The sequence below is a fragment of the Tursiops truncatus genome, chromosome 14, assembly GCF_011762595.2.
Source record: "Tursiops truncatus isolate mTurTru1 chromosome 14, mTurTru1.mat.Y, whole genome shotgun sequence".
NCBI lineage: Eukaryota > Metazoa > Chordata > Mammalia > Artiodactyla > Delphinidae > Tursiops > Tursiops truncatus.
In genome coordinates, this window is record NC_047047.1 from 8,340,625 (window position 1) to 8,365,015 (window position 24,391).

The 24,391-nt window shown below is 38.8% G+C and overlaps 1 protein-coding gene across 6 annotated transcripts in view; it reads left to right on the plus strand.

The window, feature by feature from the left end:
• Nucleotides 1-24,391, plus strand: part of TMEM131 (transmembrane protein 131) — a 192,812-nt gene that overhangs the window by 71,044 nt on the left and 97,377 nt on the right. For all 6 annotated transcript variants that reach the window (XM_019931144.3, XM_019931142.3, XM_019931143.3 and 3 more), the window contains exons 4-5: nt 2,166-2,234; nt 21,655-21,778. In XM_019931144.3, the coding sequence (XP_019786703.2) occupies nt 2,166-2,234; nt 21,655-21,778 (193 nt within the window). The remainder of the gene's footprint in view (nt 1-2,165; nt 2,235-21,654; nt 21,779-24,391) is intronic.

A 24,391-nucleotide genomic window follows, 5' to 3' on the forward strand; every position in this document is an offset into this window, starting at 1 on the left:
CTGGACAACTGCAGGGCCTTCATGCTTCACTCTTGGGCTCATGCAGTCTCTTCTTCATACAGCAGCCAGATTTGACCTTTTAAATGTGTTAGATCATGTTACTTCCTTGCTCAAAACACCGTAGACGCTTATTGTTACACTGAGGATAAAATCCAGACTTCTGCAAGGAGACCTGGCCTCTGTACCGCTCTGATCTCAGCTCCGGTCTCCTCCCCCTCCTTCCTGTACTCTGGCCACTTCAGCCTCCTGGTTCCTCATCATGCCAAGGACATTCCTGCTTTCTTCCTCCAGATCGCCACCAGTCAGGTCTCAGCCCCAGTGTCCCTCCTCAGGTAGACCGTCTATGTTCCTGCTGTGTTTGATTTGTCTTTATATGTTGGACGTCATCACGTGATGTGTTCTATTTTGTTTTCCCCATTGGCATGTTAGTGCCATGAGAACAGCCTCTTTGTTCTCATGGCCCAGCCACTAGACAGCCCCTGCCATTCGGTATATTTGTGTTGAGTGAATGGGGTGTGCACCGCACCTTTTTCCCTTGCCTGGCCACTTTAAACATTTCCACTTGAAGTTTGGGGATTAGGCTCTCAGTTCTGTGAGAGAAAAAAAAAACTGTATCTTAATCTCCTTTGTATCTCTAGCATCTAACACAGTCATTGTTTATATATGTGTGAATTACTGACTTAGACACATTTACTTTATGCATTACAATTTTTTTTTCTTGATTGGATGGAGATTTTATGTAAGTTTGAGTTTCACACTGTTAAAACTGATGAACTCATCAGTATCTATTGTTTTAAAGGAGCTGAAGAGTATCCTCGTTACAGTATGTCTAAGAAGGGCAGAAATCAAGAGGGGGTAGATTCTGTACCTCTGGCTACATGTGGCAGCTGCCTTGTGAGGAATTGTGCCTTCATTTTCCCAGTGTCTTTAGTTTTGTGCTTTAGTAAAGTATAGTCTTACATTTGGTCTTTTCCTTCTCGTGTTTGTCATCTTTAATGTTCAACATATGTAGAAGGATTGTCAAGCAGCACAGAGTAATACTCCTAATTGCTAAGGCTAAAAACACTTTTCAACCTTATTTTTTTAAGCTCAATTATTCCACTGCTCAGACTATTTAATCTTTATTGAGTTAAATCTAGATCTTCCACATTTTCTGTATGTCCTTGTCTATTTCTATTGTATTTCCTGAATGAAACTACTACATCCTGTGAAGTTTGTGTTCTTTTGAATTGCAGAGGTGATGGAAATAAAGTAGTCTCACAGAATGGGTTTTGCTCTTACATCATTTCTTAAAATACAGCAGAAAGATAATCTACTGTTTAGAAACTTTAGTGTCTGAATGACTTTCTCCCTCTCTCAGTATGTAAACAGATGACTTTAGGAATGCGGACCTCCTCTCCAAGGTTATTTATACTTTGCATCAATATTAGGTCATGGTGATGTCTAGGAGGTTTGCTTATTCAGGAATCTGTTTTAGTGAGAAGTTCTAGTATCAAGGGGAATAGTTAGAAATGATACTCAAATATTTAGGCCAAGACATCATAGATCAGTATGTTCCAAACTCTCAGATTAAAAAGATATTTCAGTTCTTGGAAATTTCTATCCCCAAATTGACTCTTGTTTAGTTCTTTGACACTCTAGTTACAATGGGATCATGAGTTTTTATCTCTATAAATTGCCTTCCAAGTACAAGTAATTATTTATTGTTCATTGTACATGTATTAAAAATCCAAATGAGACAGTTCCGTGGCAGTCCAGTGGTTAGGACTTGGTGCTTTCACTGCGGTGCCCCAGGTTAAATCCCTGGTTGAGGAAATGAGATCCCTTAAGCCGCGTGGTGTGGCAAAAAAAAAAAAAAAAAATCCAAATGAACATATTAAGGTATATTGTTATCAGTTATATCAACCAAATAAAGTTCAGCAGTCTATTTGAGCAGTTTCTGTTTTTGCATACCTTTGATAGGAAAAACACTCCTTTTTTTCACCATTTTTTAAAACAAATGTTTATTGATTTCCTCCAATAAAAAAGTAACGCATATTTCTAATATAAGACTCCACTTTTCTTAAAGAAACTTTATCATGACAAAACTCAAGTGTCTGACTTTGGTTTGGGGAAACACATATGTTGAAGAATTGCTTCTTAGGCTGTTTTCTTTTTACTTACAGTATATCTCTGTACCGGGGTAATTGCAGACCTATACGATTTGAGCCACCAATGCTGGATTTCCATGAACAGTAAGTTTAAAATTTTCAGGCCATAGCAATATTACATATATTTTATGCATGCGTTTGTCTTGCCTTTTGCCTGTGTTATCTTGTATGAGAAAGTTACATGTTTTAGTCATCAGGAAAGTAAATAATGTTGAATACAGTTTGAAGATGGGAAGTAAGTATCTGTTATAAATCTAACGTATAATATTAAAGTTTGAAGTTTGAAAAATATCCACATTTTGGAGTCTCTGGTTCAGAGGATCTTATCTTCAGAAGCAGCATTAAACTTGGTTACCTTTCTGATTAGCACTTCATTTCCAGTTTTATTATTTAACATTTTTCCTTGTGGATGTGGAAGAATATATTAATTTGTTTGATGTATATGCTTTTAAAGTACAAACTTTTCTACATCATCAAATAAATAATATTATCACCAACCCAGGAGGCCAAACAAAAGCAGATCCTACAGGAAGACAAGGTCCAATCACAGAGTACTTCCTCAAACCATAGTTCTGCTTACCTTCTGCCTTTGGGTCTCAGGTTTTGCACATCTCAGATACACTGAGGGGAAGACAAGTCTTCACCCGTATTTGGTTCCAACCCAATTTAGCAGGTAGGTAAAGAGAACATCTTAAATGATATAACTTCTAGAGTAATGCCACTCTGGTAAGTTAGCAGAAGAAAGGAAGTTTTTTTAAATTTGTTTGTCCTTTTTTTTAAAAATAATTTTTATTGAAGTAAAGTTAATTTACAATGTTGTGTTACTTTCAGGTGTATAGCAAAGTGAATCAGTTATGCATATACATATATCTACTCTTTTTTAGACTCTTTTCCCATATAGGTCTTTATAAAATATTGAGTAGAGCTCCCTGTGCTATACAGTAGGTCCTTATTAGTTATCTATTTTATATATAGTAGTGTATATATGTCAATCCCAATCTTCCAATGTATCCCTCCCACTCCTTTACCCCCCCTACCCGGTGACCATAAGTTTGTTTTCTACATCCGTGACTCTGTTTCTGTTTTATGAATAAGTTCATTTGTACCATTTTTTTAGATCCCACCTATAAGCAATATCATATGATATTTGTCTTTGTCTGACTTCACTCAGTATGACAATCTCTAGATCCATCCATGTTGCTGCAAATGGCGTTATTTCATTCTTTTTTATGGCTGAGTAATATTCCATCGTATATATGTACCACATCTTCTTTATCCGTACCTCTGTCGATGGATATTTAGGTTGCTTCCATGTCCTGGCTATTGTAAATAGTGCTGCAGTGAACATTGGGGTGCATGTATCTTTTCGAATTATGGTTTTCTCTGGATATATGCCCAGGAGTAGGATTGCTGGATCATATGTTAGCTCTATTTTTAGTTTTCTAAGGAACCTCCATAGTGGCTGTACCAATTTACATTCCCACCAACAGTGTAGGAGGGTTTCATTTTCTCCACACCCTCTCCAGCATTTATTAGAAGAAAAGAATTTAAAAGGGAAGTTGGTAGGGGGAGCTGTATGCAGGTCTATTCTGATTCAATAAATGAAAACTGTAATTTTTTTAATGTTGTCAAAGTTGTAGTTAACCGTTTTCTACTAGTGAAGACATTAAATTTAAATAATTTCTGTTTAAATATTTCAGGGTATTTTTAAATTTGGAAGTGTATTAATCTTTTGATTTGAACCCAGGTACCTGAAACTGTTCTTCTACACTAAGATGTTAATGTCAAGTTTTCATTTAGTTTTTACGTGTACCACAGTAGGCAGCCTTGCATTTTTTAACATTCTTTAATTAATTCTGTAATAATTTCTTTACAATCTCAAACCTAGAATAATCAAATATATCAGTTATACTTGTACAAAACCATGGTAGAGTAGTCAGCATAAGAAGAGCTATCTGATAACAACTCCATCTTTTCAGGTGTTTACAGAGATCATGGATTTTTGGGGTGGGGCTGCAGAGAGAAGTTTGTGTGCTTCCTTTTGTACCTACAGATGGAATCAGTATTTGCAAGTAGTCGTTATATAAATAGTAAAATTGACTTGTGGGTGTTAGGTTTAAAGACCATAATGTTCAGATAGGAAATACATCACTGTTGTTTCTGTCCTAGAAAAAGGTTTAGAAACGATGTTGAAATGGCAAAAACATAGAGTTCTTAATCCAGTCACAGTAATATATCACCCGTAGTCTCCTTCTGTCAAATGCCAAGATATTTAATGAAACATGGCATGCATTTTGATCTTTAGCAAGAAGGTTCATTATTTTTAAAATAATGATGAGTTCTATCTCTCTGATGAACTCCAATCTAGGACTGTGGCATGGGCCATGTTTATGATGACACCATGAGCCTGGGGACAGAGGAGATCAGGGTACAGTAGCAAAACTTTAAGTCTAACATAGTGAGTATTCTTACTTTGAAAAGCTTAGCAGTAACCATTTTAGAGAGATTGTTTCAAAAGTTATATCCGGGCTTCCCTGGTGGCACAGTGGTTGAGAGTCCACCTGCCGATGCAGGGGACACGGGTTCGTGCCCCGGTCCGGGAAGATCTCACATGCCGCGGAGCGGCTGGGCCCATGAGCCATGGCTGCTGAGCCTGCGCGTCCAGAGAGGCCACAACAGTGAGAGGCCCGCGTACCGCAAAAAAAAAAAAAAAAAAAAAAGTTATATCCAACGTTTTTCACTTCATTTTTTTTTTAAGGGAGTTTTGAAAATTTCATGCATCCCCTGAGATAAAGAAATTTTCAGGTGTGCAAAATATCTGAATTGAAATTGGTAATTCCTGTTCCAAATTATCTGTCCCTCAACGCTTTACATAATGAATGCCCCACCCCCTAAATAGGAGAAATTGAGATAAGGGCAAGCAAAATTCTGGACTGGTAGTTTTAACCTTTTTTTGGATCATGGTTTTCTTTAAGAACAGATGAAAGCTATCAGAACCTCTTCCTTCCTTTCCCCAAATGCACACACACACAGTTGCACATACAAATAACATTTTGCACATAGGTTCAAGGGTTTTATAAGCATCCCCATCAAAGTCCATATCTGGATCCTTAAGCGCTAGTAAAGAATTCCTGTTCTAGGCCACAGATTATTAAATCATCACTACAGAATTTACTGGGGTTTTGCCCAATATGCTAGCAGTACATGTTCACTGTGGTATACTTAGAAAATGCTATCAAGAGAAAGAAGCAAAAATTTACCAGTAATCCAACCACCCAGAAACATAAACATTGAACTTCTATCCTTCAAGTCCTTTTTCTGTGTATCTGTATTTATTTATTGAGTTACAAAAATATAACAGTATTTTCTGACCATAAACTATTTTATAACCTGCTTTCTTTTTTAAAAAAATAAATTTATTTATTTATTTATTATTGGCTGCATTGGGTCTTCATTGCTGCCCATGGGCTTTCTCTAGTTGTGGTGAGCGGGGTCTACTCTTCGTTGTGGTGCATGGGCTTCTCATTGCGTTGGCCTCTCTTGTTGCAGAGCACAGGCTCTAGGCACGCAGGCTTCAGTAGTTGTGACATGTGGGCTCAGTAGTTGTGGCTTGCGGGCTCTAGAGCGCAAGCTCAGTAGTTGTGGGTCACGGGCTCTAGAGGACAGGCTAAGTAGTTGTGGCGCATGGGCTTAGTTGCTCCGAGACATGTGGGATCTTCCCAGACCAGGGATTGAACCCATGTCCCCTGCATTGGCAGGTAGAGTCTTTTTTTTTTTAACACCTTTATTGGAGTATAATTGCTTTACAATGTTGTGTTAGTTTCTGCTGTATAACAAAGTAAATCAGTTATATATGTACCTATGTTCCCATATCTCCGGACCCTCTTGCATCTCCCTCCCACCCTCCCCATCCCTTCCCTCTAGGTGGTCACAAAGCACAGAGCTGATCTCCCTGTGCTATGCGGCTACTTCCCACTAGCTATCTGTTTTACATTTGGCAGTGTATATATGTCCATGCCACTCTCTCACTTCGTCCCAGCTTACCCTTCCCCCTCCCTGTGTCCTCAAGTCCATTCTCTACATTTGCGTCTTTATTCCTGGCAGGTAGATTCTTAACCACGCACCACCAGGGAAGTCCCTAACCTGCTTTCTAAACATATATACTGTGCATTTTTTTATTCCATAGAATTTTCTGTTACATTATTTTGTGGTATCAAAGAACAGCAAATTGTATGGATATATTTTTTAAATTCATTTATTGTTTTAAACTCTTTGGTCTTATAATCAGTGCTGAAACTAATGCTTTAAGCACAACCATTACTAGTTCCTCAGGAAAGTCCAAAAAAATGGAATTAGGAGATGAAAGGATATGCAGAATGTAAAACATTTTTAGTTAATATTTAGGCTAGCGAGTAATTAGGCGTCATGTACAAGGAGCACCGATAGGAATCAATGAACTGATCTACGACTGTAGAGGACGATGTGCTGAAGATGTGCGAACAGACAGATGCACTCCACTACAGACGAGGGTTGGGTTATACGATGAAGAAAATTGTTTGAAGCAGACTGTGAGCTCTTGGTTACAGGTTAGACTGGACTGTTCCCCAAAGGAGCAAATTTATATGCTGCTGCAAAAGAGCAGAAACAAAAGGAAAAAAAAATTACCCTTAATTTAAACTTTTCTGTGTCCAGCCTGAGAGCACTGAACAGAGTTTGTTTTTATCTCATAAAGGTAGAAGTGGATCTATAGAAGTAGGAGTTGGGAGCAGATGTGAATACATGTATTAGGGTTCAATCAGAGGAACAGATCCAGTCAGATCCAGTGTTGTGTGTGTGTGTGTTTGTCCGTATATGTTTATGTGTGGAGTTTTTATAAGGAATTGGCTTATCTAATTGTGGGAGCTGGTTAAGCAAGCCCCAAGTGTACAGGGGCAGGCACTCAGGAAGGGAAAATTGCGAGCAGGCTGGAGCCTCAAGGGCAGGACCTGAATATTGATGTCCACGGGCCGGCACTTGGGGAGGATCCCAAGGAAGCAGGCCAGTCTCACATCCAGCTGTTGTTGGGAGTCTTTTAGCTCAGATGACGGCCAAACTCTCTTTGAAAGCTCCAGGCATGTTATACATACTTTAAGAGGCTCCTCTCCAAAAAGAATTTTTCATAGAAGGTTTCATGCAGTCATACAGAAAAATAGAACAGATAGTGAATATATTCTTAAACTAAATTCAATAATTAAAAATTTTGCCATATTCATATTTTTGTTCATTTTTTTAATCATTTGTAGCAGACATAATGACATTTCATGCCTACCTTCTGCATAAGTACAGTACCATCATTGGTATTGTAAGAAAATTAACAGTAATTACAGAGTGCCGTAATCCGTCTGTTTTGGTCAGTGCTGTTGTTGTTTGGTTTCTAAGTGATAGAAATCTAACTGAAAGGAGTTGAGCAAAAATAAGGATATACTAGAAGGAATTCCAAGGACTGTAATATATTTGCAGAAAGTTCACAGTTGCAGTGGGACCTGGGAACGACGTTATCCAGCACCACTAGGCCTTTCTTCCGCCCGCCCCCATCTCTTATCTCTGCCCCACTTGCTGTTGGCTTCTTGTCTCCCACTGCCCATATCTTTTCCCTACAATGATGAGAGCAAATCTACTGACTGTTCTTGAGACCCGCATTCTCTAGCCTCCCTTCCTCGGGGAATAATAGCTTCTTTTACTTTAGTTGGAAAAATCTCAGAGTAGTACAGTCATCACCCTGGCTTAGGTGAGGTGGCTACCTCATCACTCAGATAAGGACGGTGTTTGGTAGTGGACGTGTTTTCCAGGGGGTGTCTCTGTAATTATCAGGGTTTCACCCAGAGAAAGAAAAGTCGTGCAGTGGGAACTCCAGTTGAAGCCCGTTACAACCTCCCTGGCCCATTGAACCTCCAATGACCTTCAGTCCTCTGTAAAACACGCCTTCCCCAGCCTGCCTAGCAGAGGTAGAAACTGCCTTCCCCCTGCTTCCATGGTGTGGCGTTCACTCCGCAGAGCTGGGATGGATCCACACCCAGAATTTGCTTTAGGTGTCAAGACTGGTTCACACACCAAGAAGGGTGAAAAGATTTATTATCCTCACATAATGAAGCTTTCTGGGGAGAGCAGAGAGGGCTCCCAAGGTCTGAAAAATGGCTTGAGAGAGCAGAGAAAGGAAACTGGCTTGGCTCTTATGCTTAGGGGGTGAGGCTGGGCAGGCTTGCATGGTCTGAACTTCTTAGTAGATCGGAGAGAGAGTGTGCAGGCTTCCCTGTGGGCTTGCCCAGATGTGGGGCATAAGGTGAAGGGACATTGTGGGGCTTGAAAACTGTCAGCAATGAGACATCAAAACTGGAATTGGGTTCTTCATCACACCTGACATCCTCTGCTAACTTCTGTCAGTGCTGGTTATTGCTCTAATTGGTTCTTCTGACGTCTGCTTCCCTACTAGACCCGACTATCAAGATAAATACGCGCTATTTATCTTTACATATCTGGCACGTACTTCACACTTAACACATGCCGTACATTGTCTTTAAGTCCAGCAAGATTACCTGCTGATTTCTTCTGCTACAGTAAAATTCGTTTTGTATTTTCAAGTGTTTTTTGCAGCACTTCATTAAACATTTACGATACCTTTTCTTCTTGATCCAGCAATGTACTGATTTAATTAATGCCCATGCTGTAAATGTTTCATTAGCTTCATATGTCTAGCAGTAATTTTAGGACTTGAGAAGTAGCCTTAACAGAACACTTTATAATATTCTCTTCCAGAAATTGTAAGTGATCAGAAATCATTGTTCACTGTACCTTGACTTATGCGCTGAAGTTTTGCCTTATGTTTTCTGTGAACTACTTCTACTGCTTGTGGTCATTTTTTCTAAACCAGAAGCCATTCTTAATTTTAAAACACCCTTTGCAGTAACTGGAAGAACTTTTGAGTCGGATGAAATTTATCACTCCAGGTTGCCTTCAGTTGCCAACCAGGGTCTCCAAGACGGTTTCCTGTCCTTTAGCAAGGATGCAGCTCTAGTTCCGTGGCTGCTTTCTAAACCGCCGTGGCCTCACTCCTCTCACTACCCTGGCCGTCCCTACCGCCCTCTAGAATGTCTTTGACGTTTGATCAAATTAACTTTCTTGAAAAATAGGCTTTCTTTGTTTACATCCGTTTTGTTTAAATTTATTCTTTGATTCTACTTTTTTGCCCCTTCCCTCTCCCTCCCTCTCCCTCTGCCCTTCTCTTCTTTCCCCCCTTCCCCCCTCTCTCTCTCTAGCAGTCAGCCTGGAGCAATCTTGGGCCTGACCACCACCTTCCCCCCACCCCCTGCTTTACTCACCCCCCCACAGTTATTTATGCCAGTGCTGTTAAATATTTTTCTGTTTCCATAACAACTCCTTTTTTCAAACATTTATTGCAGATTTAAAAGATTCTTTGGGTGGGATCTTGTTTTACTGAGTTCTTTGGTTTATATAATTATTAAGTGAAGAAAATCTTGATTTCAAATCTAAAAGTTTAAAACAGAGACTTAATGGCTTTTAAAAGGGTGGAAATTGAATAAACTTGCTAAAAATGGAGGTGTTTATTGTCAAGTTCAGTTGATGAGAGGCATTTCTCCCTAATCACTTTTTGGTATTCCGAGAAAATCAAGTAGGCCCTCTTTTCTAAAGGGATGTTTGGTGCTTTTTAGCTTTCCAGTTTATAACTGTTCAACCAACACTCCAGCTCAGCCCTCAGTCTAAAATGTGTTTGAGACGATGGTCAGATTTTGTGGTAATCGAGTGGTCAAAGTAGTGCATATTGATTTGGCCCAAATTCCTGCCAAAAGTTGTGTTTAATAGACTGCTGTGTCACTGTCATTCACAAAGTTTGCCTGAGGGCAGCTACTCAGCCATTTCTTCGGCTGTTTCGTGGCACTGCATTGTCATCTTTCTGTGGCTAGAAAAATTGCCATTGACCACAAAATTGCAGCTTACTTTCCAAGCTAGTCTCTAATTCACGAGTGCTTCTTCCTAATTCTTTTGCGCCTCAGACTCTTGTAAAATATGGACAGTTAGTCAGAAGCTCTGCTCTTGAGAGAACAGCTGTATATCTCAGCTTGGTTTATCTATAAATAATTCACACTAACCCCCTTGGCCCTCCTCCTGTCTTTGGAGCAGCTGATAATGGAAACAAACTGGACCAGCACACTAGCAGGCATTTGAAAATCTTTGTCTTATTTTTAAATCTTACCTGTCTAGCCAAGCAGTCACACATGATGCTTATGACAGGCAGGATTCTAAGATGCCCCCCGATTCCTGGCCCCTAAGGTGCTCATTCACCTTCTCCCAGTTGTATTCAATCAAACACTCATCTAGATGTTGCTGTAGAATTTTCAAAGAATTTTGAAAATGTAATTAAGGTCCCAAATCAGTTGACCTTTAAGATAGGGAGGTAATCTGGGCACCTGACCTAACCACACATGAGCCCTCTACATCTGGCTGTGGCAGTCAGAGACAGAAATGTCGGAGATTTGAAGCATGAGAGGTATTTGATGCAAGGGAGTTTCTTTGTGTTGGTTTTGGAAAGGGCAGGGGCCATATGGCAAGAGGCTGAGAGCAACCTAAACGTTGCCAGCAACCTGCATGAGCTTAGAAGGGAACTTTGAGCCGTGATGTGTGAGACCCTGAGCAGGTACACCAGTCATGCTGTGCCTGGACTCCTACCGTACAGAACTGAGAGATGATAAATGGGCATTGCTTTAACCCTCTCGGTTTGTGGTACTTTGTTAGGCAGCATAGAAAACTGATGCACTGCTTATTTATTCACAAGTAAATTTGTATTAGTACTTGAGCATAGTTTTCCATGGTTCAGTGTGACTTCTCTCCTCAGCCTTCCACTTTGTCAAGGGAACCGAGGAGAGGGAGAGGCAGGGGAAGCTGTTTGTATGAGGTCTGTAAGTTGGTCCATCCAAGGAGACCTCCCTCTGCTTCCATGGTCTGGACCACCTGGAACTGCAGGAAGCCTGCTCTGTGTGTGCATGAGTGGCTGGAATAGCCTGCTGACGCCTTCCCTCAGTTCTTGTTACTCCAGACTTCTCTCGGCAACGTAAGTAGATGACCCTTCTCCAAGGGTTCATTTCCGGAGGGTGTGGCTTAGGGCCTTTCCTCTTTGATCCCTAGAAGAAAGGGTAAGGCCAGCCTCACCGGCACTGCAAACCAAGCTTTCTGATCCACCCCTGCTTCCAGGCTCCTAGAACCTCCAGGCTTGTTTCCTTACCCCAGAGCCCTCTCCTGTAGCAGGCCATCTTCAGTCCTGTCTTCTTCAAGGATCCCCCAGAGTACTTGTCTGTGTTATACCCTGTCTTCTTTATCTAAACTGAGATTGATTGCACTGAGGTCAATGGAGGAAAAACATTAAGAACAAATTCATAGGGAGGAGAAACACTGGTTGCCAGGTAGCCTGTGGGACACTTGAATTGTAAAAGAGCCTGTTTGCTGAAAAAAGCACATAATCGGTGGACTACAGGGTGGAAGGAGCACATTTTTATCTCTGTGTACTGTTATTCTACTATATGTGTATAAAGCTTGAGGAAGAAGAGTTTTATCTTCCATATTGTCTTTGTAAAGCTTCTTCCTGCAGCATCGTGGCCATAGTTTGAAGTCCCAGCTGGATCTGTACCTACTTCCCTAATTATTTTATGGTCCCGTGACCCTACCTGAGATCGCTGAGCCTGTTGGTTAAGAGGTCTAGCTCCTGAGAAAGTCTCTGCCTGAGCAAGAGGAAGTCCACGCACTGGGGGCTCCCGAGGGCGCTCAGCTTCCTGCCTCCTAACCCTAAATGCGTTGTTGCAGACCTGCCTCTGGATGCCCCTCTGTCCCTTCCTCAGGGCCCAAGCCTTGGTTCACCTTTGGGTTTTTTCCTCATGGCTGAACCGTAAGCCACAGAAAGATTTTGAGCCTCGTGGTGGCTGGGCTGTAAACCACGGAGCAGTTTTGGACCAGGTTTTTGCTTCCCTGCAAAGCAGGAAGCTCGCCTGTGGGATCCTGCCTCCCAAGGGCAGTCTGTGGGTACAGCCTCTTAGTGACCGCTAATGCCGCAGAATCACCTGCTCTCTGCTGAGAGACTTGAAGGGAGTTCACCTTCTCTACAGCCTTCCCGCTTCTGGCAAGAGCTGGTGGCATCTGCAGTGATGAGCTCTCAGAAGGGGAGTATGTCTTGGTTTAAGGCTTAGAGGCACCAGAAGACATTGAACCTCAGCAACAACAAAACTTCATGTCAGCATTATAAAGAAATTCTCAGATGGTGTGTAAAATAAAAAGCAGCACAGCCCATTTTGAAAACCTTAAAAATGTGTTAAATGCTTACAAAAGACAGTGAAGAGTTCTTATTTATATAGTTTGTGGACCTTATGCATATGAACGTGACTTTTTTGGGTAGTATGGAAAGAAGGTATTGTTATCCCATTCTAGAAAAGACAATGTTTAAAACAACTTGAGTCAACTGTAGATGAAGCTGCAGAAGAAATGAATAAAGTGGTGCTGAGTTACATTTGATGTTGATTTAGGTGATACAGAATATGAGAATCAAGTGAAATAATGTGACTGTGTTAGAAGTCAGGCTGAGCGCATGTAATTCTGCCCAACTTTAGACTTTGAGGGTTTTACCCCCAAAAGAAGAAGTCCTAATAAGGAAGTTAGACAAACCTCTAAGGAAACAGACTAAAACTTCTGCTTGGACAGTAAAATGAGCTCTGAGTTTATTTATCATAATGTTTAATTATAACACTTCCACCCTAAGTTCTCTTATATTCTATTTAGATAAAATTTGTTAAAGTACTTTTCAAATTGAATTATTGAGGGATCATATCACAACATACGGGGCTTCCTGTCTGACTCAACAGGGTTCAGCATTGATGGCTATATAAGCACCTGTAAAGGTAAGGTAGCATTGTTAACAGTGGTGGCTCAGATGTAGGTCCTCGGCAAATACCTTTAGATTCATTGACCTCAAGTAAACAACTCACATAGCAAAGCCACCTTGACTGACGTGGTCACTCTAAAGCAAAAGGAAGAGTAAAAGACTGAATGCGTTATTTCACTTTTATATGATGATGCTTAACAATTATAGGGCAGTGTTACTTTCCAGAGTATTTTCATTACTTTACCACATTATTTTCACCTTTTTTCATTTTTATGAAATATAATATACAGACAGAAATGAATAAGACATATGTATAGTTTTGTATCTGCCACCCAGTTAGAAATTATTCTTATGTAATTTTACTGTATGTAATTATATTTTAACATATAAATAATATTGTGATATAGCTCATTCTGGTTTTTTTCCAACTGAGATATAACTGATAAATAACATTGTAAGTTTAAGGTATATAGCACGTTGATTTGACTTACGCTGCAGAATGATTACCACCATGGCATGAGCTAACACCTGCATCACATCACATAATTACCATTTCTTTTTTGTGGTGAGAACATTTAAGATCTTAGCAACTTTCAAGCGTATAGTACAGTATTATTAACTGTAATCACTATGCTATACATTAGATCACCAGAACTTATTCATCTTCTAACTGGAAATGTGTACTCTTGGACCGACATCTCTCCTTTACCCCCACCCCCTAGTCCCTGGCAAATACCATTCTAGTCTGTTTCTAGGAGTTCGGCTTTTTGAGATTCCACATATAAGTGATATCACACAGATTTGTCTTTCTCTGACTTGCTTCACTTAGCATAATGCCCTGAAGTCCATCCGTGTTGTTACAAATGGCAGGGTTTCCTTTTTTCTCATGGCTGAATAATGTTCCATCGTGTATATATACACCACAGCTTCCTTATGCATTCATCCATCGATGGACACTTCAGTTGTTTCCATATCTTGACCATTGTGAACAACGCTGCGGTAACCCTGAGAGTGCCATGTATCTCTTCGATACCCTGTTTTCATTTCCTTCAGATATGGGAAGAAGAGGGGGTTGCTGGAGCATAAGGTAGTTCTGTTTTTAATTTTTTGAGGAACTTCCACACTGCTTTCCATAGTGGCTGCATAGCTCATTCTATTTCTTAACCTTTTTAAAGGTCTGTTTTTGTTAGATTATTTTTCTGCTCACTTATTTCTAACCACTGGAGTAAAATAGTGAGTACTTACTCTACCGTTAACTCCCCCTTTGATGGCTACACATATTGCCTCTCCTGCCTTACCACCACAGACAGCCCTGCAGTGAAATCCTCTTACAGGGTCACTTACGGACCGTCATGGGAATTTCTCTGGAACTATAAGCGCAGAGTGGAATGCATAGGTTACAGAGTGTGAGTACACTTCACGTATCTAGGTATGGCCTGATTGCTCTTGTGAATGGCTCTTCCTCTCTGTACTCCTCCGAGCAGTCCACTAGCATTCCTGTATTGCCATGTCCCCTGTATTCGCACTTAACATTAGCCAGCTTTCTAATTTTGCTAGTTAATAGGGATAACATGATGCCTTGTTAATTTTGCATTTCTCTCATCACTAGTAAGTTCGAATATCCATCTCTATATGCTTATTGGCCTTTTGAGTTTCCTCTTCCGATAAATTGCCTGTTCATATCCTTTGACCATTTTTCTTTTGGGGTTCTTAGTAATTAGAAATTCCTCTTATAGTCTGAAAATAACCTTAAAGTCTAAAAAGATATTTAGACATTGCAAATATCTTTTCCCAGCTTGTCATGTGTCTGTTAAATTTTCCCATCTGGTATTTTGTTGAACAGAAAGTCTTAATATTTTCCCCAACTTCTGAAAAATTTAAAAGTACAGAGAAGTTGGAAGAATAACACGGTGAACACCTACATAACCTTTATCCAGATTCACCAAGAGCTAACCTTTTCTTTCTGTCTCTTTTTCTTTCTACACACACACAAACTCCACTTTTTTTCCCGAAAGTAAACGTATACATCATATTTCACCCCTGAGTTCTTCAGTGTGTGAATCCTAAGGGACTGGTCCTAAGTAGCCACAATTCCATTATCACACCCAAAGAATCTAATATTGATGCAGTAACATTATCTAATATATAGTTTACATTCAAATTTCCCTAATTGCCAAAAGCAATATAGTCTTCCATCCTCTAACCAGGTTTAAATTAAGGATGACACATTGCATTTGGTTGGTAGGTGTCTTTAATCTAGAACTGTTTCCTACCTTTTTTCTTTATTCATAAGATTGAAATTTTTGTAGTCCAGGTCAGTTGACTTATAGAATAGCCTATAAACTGGATTTGCCTGATTATATCCTAATGATTAGATTTCAGGCTAAACATTTTTGTCAAGAACATTACATAGATAATGTTGTATTACGTTATATCAGGGTAACGTAATGTCCATATTTCTAATTATTGTTGATGCTGAGTTTGAGCGCTCATTGGTGTACTACCTGCCAGATCCTGCAAATTGTAAAGACGGCTTTTCCTCTTCGTAATTAATAAATAATCTGTAGGGTTGCTATCCTGTTCTGCATCAATCTTTCATCTAATAGTTTACCTCATCCGCACCCATAGACTCTTACCTGAATCAGTCATTACATCGATAGTTGCAAAATGGTGATTCCTTTTTTCCCCTTCAAATTCTATCATTGTTTTTTTTCATTTAGGAATCAAGATTCTTCCCCCTCTTTTCTTTGACCATCACTATAGACCAAGGGTTAGCAAATTATGGCCCTTGACACCTGTTTTTATATATAAAGTTTCACTGGAGCATAGCCATACCCATTCATTCACGTTTGTCTATGGCTGCTTTTTGCACAACAGTGGCAGACCGGGTAGTTGTGACAGAGATTGCATGGTCTGTAAAGCCTAAAACATTTACCGTCTGGCCCATTACAGAAAAAGGTTGTTGATCTCTGCTATAGACTCATGGGTTTTGTTTTTAAATCAGTGTGTAATAACCCTTTACTTTCACTGTTCTTTTTGCTCCAAATTTTACAGATTTTGCCAGTGGGAGCCTGTTTAAGCTGATTCCTTTTTCTTTTTTTGATACATCCTATTATCTTTGAACAATTCTTTGCTTTCTAATAGAACAAATGTTCTAGACTTCCTTATGTTTTGCTTTGTCCAAGACCTGGAATTAGCCAAAACTAAAGAAATCCTGGTCTCTTCAGTGGGAAATGACATTTAGAAACCCAGATCTGGGCACTGAATGTGCTCATTGCCCCAATATGTCATTGCTTCTGTGTTCATGTGGACCAGTCTCTGAAGGAATATATACATGTATATATACATATGCATTATGTATGTATATATTGATATGTATACATGCATAAATCATGGCCCATACTGATAAGTCCAGTTCATATTTTCCCAATTCAAATCCAGCCTCACAGAGTTCTTTCTCATCTTCCCCCATTTTGTATCAGCATCTCTCTTTTCCCCAAAGTGTTTGGTAGAATAGTCCCTTTAAATATTTGGTAGACTTTGCCAGTCAAGTCCTTATGGACTGGAGTTTTCTTTGTGGGGAAGTTTTAAATTGCAGATTTAATTTCTTCAGTAGTTTTATTTTCTGTAGTGCTTACATATTTTTTTCTTAAATTTGTCAGTTTTCGCAAGCTCTGTTTTTCTAGGAGTATGGCAATTTCAGGATTTTCAAATTTACTATCATAAAGTTAATATAATTTTATGATTGTTTTACTGTTTGTAGCATCTGTAGTGATGTCTTCTTCATCACTGCTGGTATTGATATTTTATGCCTCCTCTTTTTTCTTTATTCATCTTGCCAGGTAGTTAACAATTTATTAGTCCCCCCTGCCAAAATGGGAATTTTTGACTTCATAAATCATCTCTATTTTATGTTTTGCTTCATTGATTTCCACTCTTATTTGTATTATTTCTTTCCTTGTACTTTCTTATTTTAATTTGCTGTTCTTTTTCTAATGACATGGATGCTTAGCTCATTAATTTTCAGGCTTTCTTCTTTTCAAATATGTACATTAAGGTTTATGAATTTTCGATTAAGCACAACTTGAACTGTATTCCACAAGTTTTTAATGAGTTAATTTCTTCATTTTGATTCAGTTCCAGATAGTTCTTAATTTTTATTCATCTTTGATCCATGAGTTGTTTACACATGTTGGTTTATTTACATATTTATAGAGAATCTGTTTATCTGTTTGTTATTGGTTTCTAGTTTAATTGGGCCAGGAATAGAAAATTCTGCATATAAAAGGATTCTGAACAAAGAAGAGATAGAACAAATAGAAAATAACCAGCAAGATGGTAGACTTTAACCATAAAAATAATTACATTTAATATAAATAGTCTAAACACAGCAATTAAGAGACCAAGATTGTCACATTAAAAAAGCAAGACACAACTAACAACAGAAACCCAAAATATAGGAAGCAACACTAACAGAACTAAAGGGAAAAACCCGACAGTTCAATAGTAATAGTTGGAGATTTAGGTACCCCACTTTTGATAATGGCATTTGGAAAGGAAGAATTAAACCATCTCTATTTTCAGATGTTATACTCTTGTACATAGGACATCCTAAGCAATCCACTTTTAAAAAAAAATAGAATAAGTGAGTTCAGCAAGGTTACAGGATATTAGATCAATATACAAAAATATTTGTTCTATACACTAGCAATGGACAATCAAAATTAAGACAATTCCATTTACAATGGCATCAAAAATAAAATACTTACATACAAATTTTTAAAAAATAGTGCTGTATACTAAAAATGCCAAACCATTGTCAAAAGAAATTAAAGCACTAAGTAAATAGAAACCATCCCGCATTCATAAATCAGAAGACACAAATGAGAATGGCAGTACTCCCTGAATTGATCTGTGGATTCAACACAATCCCCATCAAAACCACAACTGACTTTTTTACAGAAATTGGCAAGCTGGTATTAAAATTCACATGTAAATAAGAAGGATCCGGGATAGCCAAACAATTTTTTAAAAGGAGACCAATGTGGGAAGACTAATAGCTCCCAATGTCAGAAACCTTCTAAAGAGCTTTAGTAGTCAAGACCCTGTAATACTGCCATGTAGATAAATGGGAAAGAATTTAGATTCCAGAAATAGAACTTTATATTTATTGTAAATTGATTTTGACAAGGGTGCCAGGACAATTAAATGAAGAAAGAATAATCTTTGCAACAAATGGTGCTAACACAACTGGCAAAAGAATTAAGTTGGATCCCCTACCTGACACCATACACAAAAATTAATTCAAAGTGTATCGTAGAGCTAAATGTAAATGTAACAAAGCCAAACTATAAAACCTTAGAGGAAAACATTGTAATGTGTCTCCATTATGCAGTGATTTGTACAATATTTTCTTAGATATGGCTCCAGAAGCACAAGTGACAAAAGATAAAACATACACGTTGGATTACATAAAAATTAAAAACTTTTGTGCTGCAAATGCTACCATCAAGAAGGTGAAAAGAGAGCCACAGAATGGGAGAAAATATTTGCAAATATCTCCTAAGAGGCTTATATCCATAATGTATAAAAAACTCTTGCAACTCCTTAAATTTTGCTGTGTGCTTATTAAGTACAGGGTTTCCTCATCTCTCCTTGTTGACATTTCATAAATGCTTTCAATCAAGAATTATTTCATTTTTTTTTAAGTTTTGGGTTTTGCCCATTGTTTTTGTCCATATTCTTCAAGTATTCCTACACTCCATTTTCCAAATATTACCACTTCTAGTTATGTTCTACATATCTGTTTTTCTTTTGATTTTTATAGCTCTATCTTTTAAAATATTCTAAATATATATACTTTCTTACTGAATTTGGAACTAAATTGTCAATCTGATCTTCCAGCTCGCGAATAGAGTTTTATGTACCTATATCCCATCCATTGTCTTTGTACATTATGTTTTCTGCTGATATTTTCTCCTGTTTTCTATAGGCTTTCTTCATTTTACTAGTATCTTGCCATTTCTCCTTAAGCATATTCCATTATGCTTATTTTTAATTCTTGGTTTAACTTTTGCAGCTTCAGGTATGCATTATTCAGCCTTTACTAGGTTATGCTGTGATCACAAACGACCCAGTGGGATTTAGACTAGAAGAGCACTCCTATCTGTGAAATGCCATTTACTTAGCAGAAGAAACAGAGTACAAGAAGACTCTTAAAACTTAATGATATATGTCACTCTTGCTCACATTTCATTGGCCTACTGTTAATGAAGTGGAGAGATACAAGCCTCTCACCAGTTCAGTCAGCCAATTGGGAACAATATTGTGGTCTATCACAACACTGTATATGTTTTCAACTTGATTGTACTACTCCTCACAGATCATGTTATTTTGATGTGTGAACTTCTGAGTTGCTGTCTTATAATACATATTGAGGAAGAGCAGAAGACCAAGCCTTTCTCTTTGTCTCTTCTTGTGAATTTAAGAAGGAAGATGATCCCCAAGGTGGAGAGGTCCAGTTACATACACACATTCACATAAAAACTGTTGATTGTCCTATGTTCCCACCACTCTATCTGACAGTGCTTAGGCAAAAGTGTCTGGAAGAGGTATCTTCCTAAATTGTAATCTAACAACTTTAGGGCTTTGGAGGACCAGAGAGAGGAGTGTAGAGGCGGGTGTGTTCAAGTGTAGCTGATCAGCAGCTTCTTACCCCAGTGAGCCTTTCTGCCGTCTGGGTTGAAGGGGGAGGCTTTGATTGTACCAAGGCAAGCAGGGAAGGGAATGGAGAAGAGGAGAGTTATTCCTGACTTCTCGCGGCCTGCGCTGCCCTGTGTCCCTCACTTTTCCCCACCTGCCAGTTCAGGCAGCCTTCTGTTCCCCCAAGGGTTTCTTGCTGTTTTTGGTTAATCCTTGGAATCAGGGATTAACTTCTAAAATTTTCCAGCGTTGTTGTTTGTATATGCAGCTGTTAGGGGGTGTCAGGGAGAACCAGTAACATATACTAACCAATTCACCATTTTAAAAGGAACCCAAAGCCCCTGGTTTGTTTTTTTTTAAACTAGTGAAAGTTGTCAGCTGTTCACTGTTTGATCAGTTTTCCAACATCATAAGTTACAAGTGATAAACTGAACTGAGGAAAAGGCAGGGGCAAAAATTCCTGAAGGACAGAAGCATGGTGGACAGTTGAACCACATATAAAACGTAATTCTGGCGCTGCATCTTCAACTACTTAGAATTTGAGGTTTCTACAGATGAAATAAAATTTCAGAAAGCATAGGCCAAAATGATTGTACAAGAAGAGGACCTTGTGACAGAAGCTGTAACTGAATTAGAACATGAGGGTTTGGATTCACATAGAGGATAGGGAAGAAAACACAGAGCAAAGACATTGGTAAAGGCGTGGGGGTCATGCACATGGAACCAGCCTGACTCAGGTGGAAACATAGGGAACCACGTGTGGAGGCTGAGTGATTCCAGATTAGGGGGCTGATAACCACTTCATAACAGCAGGTGGTATTACAGAGAGAAAGAAAGGGATCTGACCATTTTGTTCCCTGCCTGCTTCTTCACTAGACTGTAACCACTGAGGTCATGGGCAGGGGCAGGGGCGGGCAAGCTGCCCCATGCACGCTCTCACCAGGTGCCTGGTTCTGTGCTAGACAATACGAGGAATACACAGTGCGCATACAACGTAAACTTCGTCCTTAAGGTACTGATAATCTTGCTGAGGAAATAAGACAGGTGCCAATTAAATAACTAGAGAGAACTCTGAAAAAACGTAATTTATTTGCAGAATTCTCTTAAGCTGTCAAGCTAGGAAGCCTGTGCAAATATGATTAGCAACGTAAGTACTTAATGGACTACATACTAAGGAGGTTTCACTTTTCAGACAAACTGTAATGTGGATGCCATGGGGAACGTTAAAATGAATCTGTGGACATCAGACCTCGAGTGTGTGCTTTATACTGTTCCTTTGAGAGGGTTAGAGCAGGGACTAGAGCCAGATGGCCTGGATTCAGGGTGATGTTCCAAGTATGACTTTAGGCGAGTTAATTAAGCTTTCTGTGCCTTGGTGTCCTCATCTATAAAATGAGTATAACAACAGCCCCTAACTTATAAGGCAGATCTGCTCACATAACGTTGCCACTAAACTTCTTCTAAATTGAAGAGCATCTATCAGTGGAATTTGGGGAGAGGAGGATAAGATTCAGAATTAGTAGAGAAGCAGGCGGTAGGTGGTATTACAGAAAGTAATAAAGGGATCTGACCGTTTTGTTCCCTGCCTGCCTCCTCACTAGATTGTAAACTTCATCCGGGTGGAGACTTGCCCCCTTACATCCCAGTACCTGGCTCAGTGTGTGACATACAGTTGGCACTCAATAATTTTATTTGCTGAATAGCGAATGCATGCATTTTATGTGTAATTTTAGGTATAAACTAATTTAATATATAATTTCATACGTTTGGGTATGTATTTGTCTAAATAATTTTGATGTTTAATTTTTTAACAACTAGAGGTTAACTCTAAAACTAGAAATTGTCTTTGAAGTATTTGTAACAGTTTTCTTTTTGTTTTTACAGACCAGTTGGAATGCCAAAAATGGAAAAAGTTTACTTACATAATCCTAGTTCTGAAGAAACTATTACTTTAGTATCAATATCTGCTACAACATCACATTTTCATGCATCATTTTTTCAAAATAGGGTAAGCATCTCTGCTGTATTTGATTTCTTTTGAGTTTGAAATTGAAATGTCTAGGGTTTTTAGTGTATAATTTTACTTTGCTATAATTAAAATCTAGTTTGAATGTTTCACATTTATTCTGGACTTTAGTTTGCCCCATTTCCTGAGAATTATCACTTCTACTTTTCAACACACATTGTTTTTCTCAACATGAAACAGCCTAACAAATCAACTTTGAAACTTAAGCACTCTGAAAAATGTAGCGTTCATATATTCAGTTGGTTTTCTTGTCCTACCTAATAATAGGTAATTCCTCAGCGTTGTGTTAGTTTTCTATTGCTGTGTAATAAATCACCACAAACACCCACTTATTAGCACATGGTTCTGTAAGCCACAAGTCCAGTGGGTCCAGTGGGCTCTGAGTATCTTAAGGCTGTAACTAAGATGTCAGCTGGGCTGAGTCATTGACTGGAGGCTCAGGGGAAATCCACTCCCAGACACATTCAAGTTGTCGGCAGAATTCAGTGCCTTGTGCTTGTAGAACTGAGGTCCCCGTTTCATTGCTGGCTGTCAGCCAGAGACCTCTCCCAGTTCCACACTCCTTGTCACCATCTTGAAGCCAGCACTGGTGCGTCACATCTCCCTCGCGCTTCAGAAATCTGACCTCTCCTACCACCGGTGGAGAAAACTCTGCTTTAATCATGTCATTGGGTCAGCATCACCTGGGTAGTCTCCTTTTTGATTAACTCAGAGTCAGCTGACTAATAATCTCATTATATCTGCAAAATCCCTCTTATCAAGTAGTGCAGATCACAGGTGTGGTATCCTTCATATTCACAGTCACAGAAATTAGGGCAGGAAATTTGAGGGCCTGTTTAGGGTTCTTCCTACACAGGTGTCCTATAAAATTTTACTTATAATCATTTTCGTAGATAGTATGCAAACTTGTTACTATAAAAAAAACTTTTATCTGGCAAAAAAAAGATCTTAATAAATTTTGGATTTGAGAGAATGCATTAAGCTTTAATATATAGGCTTCCGAAATAATTAGCTAAATAGCAAATGTCAGAGGGAAGTAAATGAATGGAGCCTGATTTCATCTTCCGAGGGTTTTCACTGACTCCTTTGAAGAGATATGACTAAATAACCAATTTTTAGCATATAAATTTGTATCAATTATTTCGATTTTTACATTTCTCCTTTCTAAAATCCTGGCTTCATCGTATGTTGTCATTAAGTAGCAATTTCTAGGGTAAATAATGGCATATAATTTTGGCTTTTTTAAAATTTAAAACTATTTTGTAAACAAGGAATGGATAAGTCAGCATATTTTGATGATAAAGTTTTAATTTTCTTGTTGTACTCTTGGAAAGCATCCCTTTTCTAAAATATTTTCTAAAACAAGTTTCCCTTGAGTTATTATTTGTTTTACCTAAAAGATATTTCCACAATTTTTATAAATGTGCTGATGGTCTCAAACAATCAAATCCCAGTCTAAGAGAGACCTAGTCCAGTACCCTCATTATATAAATGAAGAGTTGAACCCCGGAGGGCTTTGCCTGTGGTCATGCAGTTAGGGATAAGAGCCAAGGTGAGGGTCTAGGTGTGCTGTTGACCTCCGCAGGGATTTGTATCATATTAAGCTACAGGGTGGGTCATATACATTACAATCTGTGTATGGAGACACACTTAGGTGTAAGTGGTGTCATCCAGCTTTCAGGCATTGCCACAGTGTAGAGACATGTTGGGTTAAAGGCAAAATAGTAAAGTGCAATGAAAACTGTTTAAAAGTAGTGCACAACTACACTACAGATTTTATTTTTACCTTGTTAACTTACTTTGCTAATTCAAGCAATGTTTTGTTGTTTCTAAACATCAAGCTTCACCCTTGTTAGAGACCAGGATTTTTACTTTTTTCATGTTCCTATCACAATACAAAGCAGACCAAATAAATAGCAGAGTTACAAATAGATTCTTACAGGGGCTAGCCAGGTAGACGATGCAGACCAAGTGGAATGGGGGGTGACCTGGAAGAGCACATGTCCCATCCAAAGGCACCAGCCCCCACTCAGCTCCAGCCAGTGGTGGCCACGTGGGAATGTAAGCTCATGCACAGTTCTTCTGATTTTCCAAGAAGACTTGGAAATAGGAATTTTTATAAGATAATATCTACTGATTTTACAAATTAAAAATGAATTTGACTTTAGAAAGACAGATAGTGTTGACCAAAGAAAGCTAGTTAAAGGACACCAATTTGACATTTCTGACCTAGGCTTTCCCAGGGACTTATTTCTACAAATGAATCTTATGCAAAGAGAAGTCTTTCTGAAAAATTCTTCAACAGATAATCTCAATCAAGGGATCAATCCAAGAAGAAGGTATAACAGTTGTAAATATTTATGCACCCAACATAAGCACCTCAATACATAAGGCAAATGTTAATAGCCATAAAAGGGGAAATAGACAGTAACACAATCATAGTAGGGGACTTTAACACCCCACTTTCACCAATGGACAGATCATCCAAAATGAAAATAAGGAAACACAAGCTTTAAATGATACATTAAACAAGATGGACTTAATTGATATTTATAGGACATTCCATCCAAAAACAACAGAATACACTTTCAAGTG